The sequence below is a fragment of the Rattus norvegicus genome, chromosome 14 (genome assembly GCF_036323735.1).
Source record: "Rattus norvegicus strain BN/NHsdMcwi chromosome 14, GRCr8, whole genome shotgun sequence".
NCBI classification, from domain to species: Eukaryota; Metazoa; Chordata; class Mammalia; order Rodentia; family Muridae; genus Rattus; species Rattus norvegicus.
Window position 1 is genome coordinate 10,331,335 of NC_086032.1, and position 10,539 is coordinate 10,341,873.

Below are 10,539 nucleotides of genomic sequence, written 5' to 3' on the forward strand. Positions count from 1 at the left end.
CCTCCTTCCTGAAGTTCATGATGTCATCAAACACCTTGAAGATGGTGCTGGCCGAAGGTACAGGGAAATTTCTCCCCATCTGGGCTATTGCCTGACTTGCTGAACTTGCCGTTGGCCTGGTCAAAGCACCGGTCTCCCCACAGCGTCCTCATCATGTCTTCTACCTTCTTGGCCTGCTTAGCTGCACCCAGCTGGCCCTCATCATTGGCTGCAAACTTGGCCACATACATCTCTGCAAACTGCTTCAGCGTGAAGGCCCAGCCGTGCAGGCCAGAACCAAGGCCGATGGTGCCCAGGACAGGATCGATCATGATATTGCCCGTGGGCCCACTCTCGCCCTCGCCATAGGTGGAGATGATGACATTGACATTCTCCACGATGCGCTGGAAGGTCTGGTAGAGCTCCTCGAGCTCCAGTTGCAGTTCCAGCAAGGTCTGGTCCATCGTGTTCATCATCAGCACGGGCTTGATGCGCTCAGCAATGGCCTGCTGCAGCACGGTCTCCGTCTGCACACAGACACCAGACACACAGACCAGCACCACCAGCGCTCCATCGGTGACACACAGAGCAGCGGTCACCTCTGAGGAGGAGTCCACGTGATCTGGAGAGTCGATGAGGGTTATGAGGAAGCCTGAGCCATTCTTGCTCTGCTTAATGAAGTTCAGGTCGTTCTCAGAGAGCTCATAGAAGAGGGAGATGGCGGTGGACTTGATCGTGAGGCAGCGCTCCTGCTCATCCTTGCGAGTGTCAGTGAAGCGTGTCTCCCCGGCTCGGGCCTGAGGCGATGATGCGGGCCTTGCATACAAGGGAATCGTTCAGCGTGGACTTGCCGTGGTCCACGTGAGCAATGACTGACATGTTCTGGATGTTGGTTTTCTTGTCCATGATGGCACGGATCTGATCTACTGTGAAGTTCACCAGGGTGGCGGATGGCGTCGGATTCTCAGATACAGAGGTGAACAGGGCAGTGTGCCGATGATGGCGGCGCCAATGATGGCGGCGCCGCGGCGGAAGAGCGGGGTCTTGCTTCTTAAGGTTGTTTGTTGTTACTTTGCGTTTTGTTTTGTTTTTTTTTCTGTTTGTGATCCTCTATGTTTTCATATCCATTCTTAGATTGCTCTTTCTAGGCATGTGAGGTATGAAATGGAATCTTGATGAGCATTGCGTCGAATCTGCAGATTAAATTCGGAAAGTAGCCATTTTCGCATTATTAACCCTTCAGTTATTAATATGGTTATCTTCCCATCTTCTTGTGTCTTCCGTTTCCTAACTCAGGGCCTGAGACACACACACACACACATCTTTTCCTTCTTGGTTTATTCCTAGGCATTTTGTGGAGTTAACTATGAGTGAGAAATCTTCCCCAGTTTCTTCTTGTGAGAGCTCATTCTTGGAATAGAGGGGTGTAAGCACTCCTGTGTTTGTAATGTTGACTTTGTACCCTGCTGTAAGTTGTGTATTACATCTAAACATTTTTTAGTAAATTTCTATTAGATTCTATAGTGTCTTTGAAGCATAGAATCACATTGCAAATAAGAAGAGTTCACCCCCGTCCTTCCCTATTTTTACCCTTTCTGTGCCTTATCTTCTTGCTTAGTTAAGGTTTTGAACTCTATATTTAAGAGAGAGGGGGAAGCATCCTTGTCTCATTCCTGATTTTAGAGGACATCGTCTCAGTTTGTCTCCATTTAATATAATGTTGGCTATTGGTTTTGGGGCCCCAATATTTATACATTATATATTACTTATTATATATTTTTTATTATATATGTTATAAGTATTAGAATTTACAAAGAATTGCAAATTTAAACATCAAGGAAACAAAACTGCTCACCAATAAATGGGCTAATGAAATGAAGAGAGTTTTCAAATAAAGATACATAACTGGCCAGTAACTGTTCAATATCCCTAGATTTCAAAGGAATACAAAACAAAGCTATTTTGGGGTGCCTTTGCCCAAACCAGAATGTCATGTGACCGCCAAGACATGTGCCTAAAAAAAGTGTTGAAGAGGATCGTGGGTAAAAAGGAATCCTTATTCTCTGCTTGGTGAGAGCCCAAATTTATAAAGCCATTGTGGAGATGAGTCAGACATTCCTTAGAATATTAAAAATATAACTACCATTTAACCTAATATCAAAATATAGCTATCCTATGACTAAACCTCTCCTGAGTGTGCGCACAAAGAATTCCGTATCCTAACACAGAGATATTCGCACACCCTTGCTTACTGCTGCCTCTGTTTATGATAGGAAATAGCCTAGGTGTCCGTAGAGAGAAAGGAAATACTAAAACTTGCCAGAAAATGAGTTAGGTGACCCAAATTCAGAAAGAAGAACACTATACTCATATTCAGATCATAGCCTATTGTGTGTGTGTGTGTGTGTGTGTGTGTGTGTGTGTGTGAACAGTTGTAAAAAAGAGAGGGATTAGGGGATAAGAATGGATGAAATGCAGGCAGAAATATGAGCCTTCATTGTCGTTGTCACTCCTCCTCTCCCTCCTCCTCCCCCTCCTCCTCCTTGTCCTCCCCCTCCCGACTCCCCCTCCCCTTCCTCCCCGTCCTCCCCCATCTTCTCCATCCTCCCCTCCCCCTCCTTCCCCTCCCCCTTCCTTCCCCTTCCTCCCCCTCCTCCTCTCATCTTCCCCATCCTCCCCCTCCCCATCTTCCCCCTCCTCCTTCCTCCTCTCCCTCCTCTCCCCTCCTCCTTTTCAGATAGATGGTATTGCAATAGCATGAACTACTTTTGTGGTTCAAATGAGTCTTCGCTCTTTAAGGCAGTGATTTTGAAGACCGGTCTTTCTTTTCAATCCCATTAGTGAGATAGGAATGAGACACAATTGGTTGCTGAATACACTTGTCTTAGTAGAAAAAGTCATTTTTTTTTTTAAAATCGTTCTGGGGAGGGGTTTGCAACCTGAAATTTTTTGTTTTTTTTCTTTGGTCTGTAATTATGTCAAGTTACTCTTATCATAGTGATCTGTAAGCTGTCTCACTCCACACAAAGTACAAACAACGGGGCCATAGTTTTCGGCATCGGCGTAGGTTCTAGAATTAGAGGCCATTGGGCATCACTTCTGCTAAGTGCAGACTTGTTAGGGGTGACGATGGCATCCTGAATGTGGGCTTCCACACCTCCCTACTCAGGTGGGCTAGTGACAGATGAGATGACGGGGACTCTACTCAATGAAATCAGTGGAGCTCAGTGGTTCTAGTCCTCTTCTAGCTGCTCCTGGTATCAGGGTTTTGTCTTCATTCCCAATGGACACCATCCTGGCTGCCTCTGAGGGGTTTTTCTAAGACTAAGAAAAATTTAAGTGGCCATTGCATGTCTGTGTTTTTCCTATGGATGTCCCTCTCCAGACAGCAGCCATGCTGTGTCTGTTAAGGGTGGGTGCTAGTTCCGGTCAGGTCCTTGAAATGTATCCATACGTGTTTCTCATGATACACGGGTGGAGGGCAGTCCCTATCTGGTCCCTGGACTGCAGCCATACTGTGTTTCTCGTGATACCCAGGTGGTAGCTTCTGTATAAACAGAGAACCAGAGCCACACATTTAATTATGGCGGAGAAGTGGTAAGAAAAGCATAAGGGAATCGTGGTGCTGTCATGTTAATCCACAAGGTCAGAGGCACCGTGGGGGGTTGTTAAATATTTATGGAATGAGGAAGGAATGGCTCTTGGGTTGAGGGCTCTGCTGGCTACATAACTTATGTGATGAGCAGACATTATGCTTTGATTGAATGACCTATTAAGCGTGTTTAGTTTTAAATGCAGACATAAATAGATTTGATCTTTCCATGGTTCGAATTTCCTCCTATCAGCTTTCCCTTAATTCTCCACAAGTGTTCCAAGCCTTCATTAGCTAAATAGGATGCAGATGATGGTCATTAGTCTGCCGTATAAATCCTGCTGGCATGTTCAACGGCTTTTCACTTGGCTAATTGAAATTTTCGGTATTCATGGACTACAAGAAAACACTGTAATTTTATCATTTGTTTGGGTGCATAATTCCCTCCCCCCTCTGGTTGTTGTTTATAATTATGCAGTTAAAAACTAAATGCGAATGCTGAACTTCGCCTGAAGGGTATGCCATATTCAAAGCATGTGCGTACCCATGTTAGTCTAAAGCCTAAGTACAGAATGGAAACGTGCACTCTGCGAAGAGACCCGAGGATCGCCTTACTAAGAAAGCATCTGCGTGGTATGCACTCTGGGCGCCTGTTCATTCAAATGGGAGAGCTTTCAAACTGTTAGTGATCGGAGTAGGCTGGGTCCTGGCGTCCACCGGCGTGAAATACAGACTGAAGGCCTCAAATGGATGTGTGTCCTTAGGTATCGTTCTCTTAAAGGGCGCTTAGCTTTTGATTGTATTTGAGCATTTACCAAAAGTGGCTGGCCCTTGACTAGTGGTATCTGGGTAAGAGCAACACCCATCCTGTTCACACACACACATCTACGTGCAGGGAATGGAATTCCATAATGCATGCCAGAGATCTGGGCTCTGAATACTTGTAACTCGAGCTGTTCCAATTTAATCAAGGAAGTATTAGGTGCTTGGTGTTTTTTGAATATGTATGGGCGTTGGATGGCAGATAAAACTCAGTGTCGGAGAAGACGGTTTCCCAGTTTCTTCTTCTCCTAATTTAATGGTGATAAACAGCGCTGTGATAATTCTCAGGAGGGACCTTTGGGACATGTGGCATCGCTTTTAGGTGTTCCAGCACAGCAGAACATCCCCAGCAAGGAATGGGGTAAGCGGCTCACCTTCAGGGCTCTCTGTTCATTCAGGACTGGATTCCCCACTCATGGTCCATCAGTGAGCCTTCTGACTAAGAACTAAGGTGGCTCATTTTCTTTGTAAATACCAAATTATTTTTCCTTCTGGCTCCCTGTGCCTTCTGCCTATGTAGTTATACCTATGGATGATTATAAATGTTAATGGGAGAGACAAGGCTATGCACTCTAGTCTTTAACTACCGAGTTAATGCATCTCAGAGTCAAATGAAAAGCCGTCCTGTAAATGTTCCCTCTGTGGTCTACCTGCTGTGGTGGTTACCATTGGGAGCTAACTTGAGGGGGCAAACAGATGTCCTGATAACTGGCAGAGCGTGCAACTCAAGACAGGTGATCTGTCTTCTCCAATGTGACCAGCATTGTGCAATCCACTGAGGATCTGAACAGAACAGAAAGGTGAGGAGGAGTCAGCTCCCCTCCCTTCCCTCCCTCCCTCCATTCTTTTCTCCTCCTTCCCTCTTTCTTTCTCTCCCTCCCTCCCTCTCTCTTCCTCTCCCTCTTTCAGTTGGGTCATTCATATTTTTCCCTTTTCAGACATCAAAGCTCTTGCTCCTTGTTTCTTTAGATTGTAAATTTGATACTAAAACCTTCTCTCCTTCCCAAGGGTTCTTAGGGGTCGTAGCCTTTGACCTTGGAGTGTTCATAGTTCTTGGACCTTCTGCTAGGTTGAGTTACACCTTTGGCTTCCCTGGTTGGTTCTCCAGTCTCAAGATGGGATCCTGTGGGTCTCCTCAGACCTCTTAATGGAACGAGTCAAAACGCACAACGCCTTTTCATTAGGTTTCTATATAGCCTGTGGGTTCTTCTTCTCTGGAAAGCTTACTACGCCTGTAACTAAGACACCTAGAAAGAACCTCTTCTGCCTCAGAAGATAATACAGAGTGGGCCGTGACAGTCTGTGGAGTGTACTACTGGCATCGGCATATAAATACACAAAAGCGGGGTTTTACTTTCTAAGCATATTTGGGGAAATTGTTTTAATTGTCAGCCTCAGATACTGTCCACCCCATGCAGGTCATCTCAGGAATAAAGTTGGAACTTGGGGATTTTAAAATGACGCCATGCTTGGCTGTGCCCGTGTATAACGTGTGATAAACCGTGTGATAAACATGGCCTTATGCAGACGTTCATGGTGGTGACTCATTAGGAGTTTCTCCTTTCATAGAAAAATTATTGATGCAATAATCAAGAAGGTCACAGTGTGAGCAGGTTTCCAGGCTTCTAGTCTTCCATTTCAGTAATTAAGCCGAGCGCATTACGGGAAGGTTCAGAAAACCTACCCAAAGTCATTCACAATAGTAGCAATTAGGAAACGGGATGCTACTTCAGGTCTTTTGAAGGGAATGATACAAAACTGACCCAGCGTATAAGTAAAATCTCCTTAGAGAGTAGCTAAATGAAGGTTGTGGACTGTCATGGACCCATGCCATTCCTCTGCCACAGTCGTTGGCTCGGGGCGTTAAGACTTTCCTGGGCATTGTCCTTTGACTCAAGTTCTTTCTACAAATGCAACATTTGTAGCCAGATGTATCAGTTTTTACGTGAGAAGCGACTGTTGCTGGTTTCTGACTCTTTTTTTTTTCTTCTCCCAATGCATTTCACCTGGGATTGCTAAAGGAAGGGAATGAACAGTATTGTTTAATTTTGTGGGTCATTTCTCCTGGGATTAGGGCACTAATGTCTGACGTTTCATGATATTCTGATTTTGGATTGACAGCACCCATGTAAAATCTGGGTTTGGTGGAACATGTCAACTTGGTGAGGCTGAGCAAGGCAGATCTCTGCAGCTCTCTGGCCAGCCTAGCTGAGTTGATGAGCTCCACATTTAGAGAAACCCCATCCTGAAAGATATCATGGTGACCAAATAAGGGAAACTACCTGACCTCTGACCTCTGACCTCTGACCTCGGGATGCACAGGCACTAATGTGCATACAAACACCCAAACATATAAAGACATGCTCTAAATGGTTCTTTCCAGAGTGTGTATGTTGGTGTGTGTGTGTGTGTGTGTGTGTGTGTGTGTGTGTGTGTGTGATGTGTGCAAGTATGAACACGTGCTAGCCACAGCTTTTGCGCAGAGGTCAGAGGGCAACTTTCAGAAGTCCGTTCTCTCCTTCCACTGTGGGATCTGGGCATTTCCCTCTCAGTTTGCCAGGCTGGTGCAGTAAGATCTTTGTCCCAGGGAGCTATCTTGTCAGACCTGCTGGGATATCTTGGGCTTAGTTAAAGATGTAGTTGTGGTCCTTGAGACGCCCCCACTTGGAGACTTTGGCAGCTGGCATTCAGGTCTTCCTTAGATCCTGACCCCTCATTAGAATAGAGATTGACACTTGAATTCAGTGGTGGGCAGAGGAATCCTGTCACCAGATTTCTGTTTCCTGGAGAAAATCTAGTTGCAACTCATGGAATTCAGGGTCCTTTCTACAAGCTCTGATAGAGGTCTGACCTGTTGCTTTCAGCTAGGGGTAGTTTTGTCCCCAGGAATTGTTTGGAAATGTCTCAAGACAGGTTTGTGTTGCAATTGAAGCTGACAAAGGGATATTATCAGCCCCAGAGAGATAGAATTTAGAAGGGCAGCAGGTCATCCTGTGGTGGGTGACGTGCCCTCCCCCTCCTCTCTACAACAGAGACTCATCTGCCCAGCAATGGTCAAAGATCTGAGGCAAAAAAGTCGTGTGGCTTAGCCTCATAAGTGGACAGCAGTCAAGGTCTGAAATCAAGATGCGGTTTGCCGTTATGTAGAGCTGTTCTCCTTTCTCCCTTTCTCTCCCTGAACTTCAATTCATAGTCTTATTATGTGGAGTACAGAGACTTCTAGAAGAGGGCTGTGGGACAAGGGGCTCACGATCCCTGTCCCTGTTACCAATCTTGCATCTATCCTATGCTTGATCACTGGACACTTTCACTATTGGCTACCTCAGAAGAACAGGCCACAGAGGAGATTCAATCATTAGAAATATACATTAGCTTTACACCTAAATTAAAAAGCAGAGCGGTTTACCACCCCGAGCTGTTCGTGTGGCTAACAACGGCTATGTTTGGGAGATAGTTTAAGAGGAAGCACCTTACATGTAAATCCCTACACAACACTGGATCCTAGAAAGCCTTGTAAATGACACATCATACCAAGAAAATACACATGCCAACAGGTATAGGCAAGAAGTCAGCCATAGGGAGAGTGAGTGTGGAAGAAAAAAGTGGGAGATGCTAAACCCGGGGAACCATTATGCAGCTCTCTCCTGACTTAGGAAACGTCTCTTCCAGAGCTCAGGCTCACAATGAAAGTCACTGGAAAGACATTGTCACTTGTCTATGAAATGAAGGGAGAATCATTTCCTCATTTGCCTGTGACAAGTGGTCTAGCCTGGGGATAGCGGCCTTGGAAGTGCTGAGGGTAGACCCATGTTAATGCAGGGAAAGCTGTGGCAATGGGACATTGGGCGCCCTTAGATCAGAAGCCAAAGCGAAGATGCCGCCCTCCACTCTGAGGAGCTCTGATGTGTCTGTGCTTTCTTGCTTTCCAGGGCACCATTTTTAGCACGCTGGCTGGTGAGAAGTCCTCTTCCGACTACAAAAAGGTAAGGTGCGGGTGTGCGAGGACTACAGCGCAATCTCAGAGGACGGACTGCCTCAGGGCCGCTGGTGTTCAATGGAGAAGCTGTGGTCTCTGAGGGTGGTGATGGCATGCTGTGAACACCTTTTAGGGTAGGAAATAGAAGTGTCATTGGAAGGACATGGGAATTGTTTAACAATGTTTTGATATTGAGAAACACCGACTTCATATATTTCTGTGTTGCTATTATCTGATACTTTAAAAAATTTTTATTGGTTATTTTGTTTATTTACATTCCAAATGTTATCCCCCTTCCTGGTTTCCCTTCTGAAAACCTCTCATCCCACTCCTCCCCCTGCCTCCATAAGGGTGCTCCCCCACCCCCACTCCCACCTTACCACCCTATGCTGGGGCATCAAAGCTCCACAGGACCAACGGTCTCCCCTCCCACTGATGCCAGATAAGGCTATCCTCTGCTACATATGTAGCTGGAGCCATCCCCTTCCCCCTCCTGTGTACTCTTTGGTTGGTGGTTTAGTCCCTGGGAGCTCTGGGGGATCTGGTTAGTTGCTATTATTGTTCTTCCTATGGGGTTGCAAACCTCTTCAGCTCCTTCAGTCCTTGCCCTAACTCCTTCATTCGGGACACCGTGTTTAGTGCAATGGTTGGCTGTGAGCATCCAGCTCTGTATCAGTAAGGCTCTGGCAGAGCCTCTCAGGAGCCATCCATATCAGGCTCCTGTCAACAAGCCCTTCTTGGCATCAGCAATAGTGACTGGGTTTGGTGGCTGCATGTGGGATGGATCCCCAGGTGGGGCAGTCTCTGGTTGGCCTTTCCTTCAGTCGCTGCTCCACTCTTTGTCCCTTTATTTCCTTTACACAGGAGCAAACCTGGGTTAAAATTTTGTGAAGGGTGGGTGGCCCTATCCCTCCACCAGTGGCTGTGCCTCTCCTCTGGATATGGTCTCTACAGCTTCTGTCTCCCCTTTGTTGGGTATTCCAGCTAATGTCATCCCTACTGGGTCCTGGAGGCCTCTTGCTTCCCCGGCATCTGGGACTTTCTAGTGGCTACCCCCAGTTCCCCATCCCCCATTGCTACACACCTGACCCTCTGTCCATCTTGCCTGTCTCCTCCCACACCTAATCCTGCCCTCCCTTATTAAACGAGATGAGCATCAGGAAGTACAGGTCCACGGTCTAGAGCGAACCACAGGCTTCACAGTCTTTGATTGCAACTGTGACGGCTGGAAGACATAAGCTCAACCCAGTAGCAAAGTGACTTCTCAGTTTGGAAAGTGGTCATGTAGCATAAAAGTCTGGCCTGGCGTCACCGCAGTCAGGTTTGAGAAGCTTGTCACGCTTTGCAAAAGGATTAGCTTCACCCACAGCTGACAGGTCATGCCTGCAGCCCGCCTGCAATCACGGCGTGGCTAATTCCTGGCTTTGAGGGCCAGGGGTCACTTTGATCCACCTCTTTAATGTCAGATTTAACTAGATCCTGTCCTCCTTGTAGAGGAGGAGAAGCGATTTCACAGTCCAGACAAGCTCAAATAAATTCTTTGCCGCTATCAGATGATGTGGAAAAGCAGGTGCACGAGACGACTTACGGCTAACGCATTACCTGGCGTTTCATGCGCTTTCCTATCATGGCGTTTTGTGTGGTGTGATTTCCGTCTTTAATATTGCTGGGTAAGGAAGTAGGGAGAGATATTTGTCTTTGGAGGGAGAGTGAGGACCCGCTCCCTTTTATTACTCTTGATAGATTTTTTTAATGATTTACCTTTCCCGATTTCTGTCCTGTTTGCCTTATTCTTTACAGCAAGTTGTGGCCCTCTAGAGATGAGAGCCATGCGTTCGTTATTTTTAGAACCACAGATCTTGGTGCACAAAGAGACTTTAGGGGCTTGGCAGGTTCACCTTTTCCCAGGGTGGGACTAGCTTTGATATTATTTATAGATGGACCTCTGTCCTCTACTGACAGTGATCTTTGTGAGCCTGGTTATTCCCTAGTGAGACAAGTCAAAGAATTAGAATCTTTTGGCCTGGCCAGCATCTCCAATGATGTCTACCTGCTTATTTAAGGGTAGACCAGCTCATGTGCTCTCTGCCCAATCCCCTCCCATCTCATTTCCACGCCAAGATTTCCCTTATTGCTTCCGACAGGCCACCACTATGGTTGATTCGTATGA

General features: G+C 46.4%; 1 protein-coding gene and 1 pseudogene across 2 annotated transcripts in view; one reads left to right on the forward strand and one right to left on the reverse strand.

Moving 5' to 3' along the window:
* The window catches only part of Eef2-ps3 (eukaryotic translation elongation factor 2, pseudogene 3), a 4,962-nt pseudogene extending 1,896 nt beyond the window's left edge, over positions 1–3,066 (reverse strand).
* The window catches only part of Rasgef1b (RasGEF domain family, member 1B), a 519,819-nt gene that overhangs the window by 166,969 nt on the left and 342,311 nt on the right, over positions 1–10,539 (forward strand). For both annotated transcript variants that reach the window (XM_017599428.3, XM_017599427.3), the window contains exon 2: positions 8,323–8,376. In XM_017599428.3, coding sequence (XP_017454917.1) covers positions 8,323–8,376 — 54 coding nt within the window. The remainder of the gene's footprint in view (positions 1–8,322; positions 8,377–10,539) is intronic.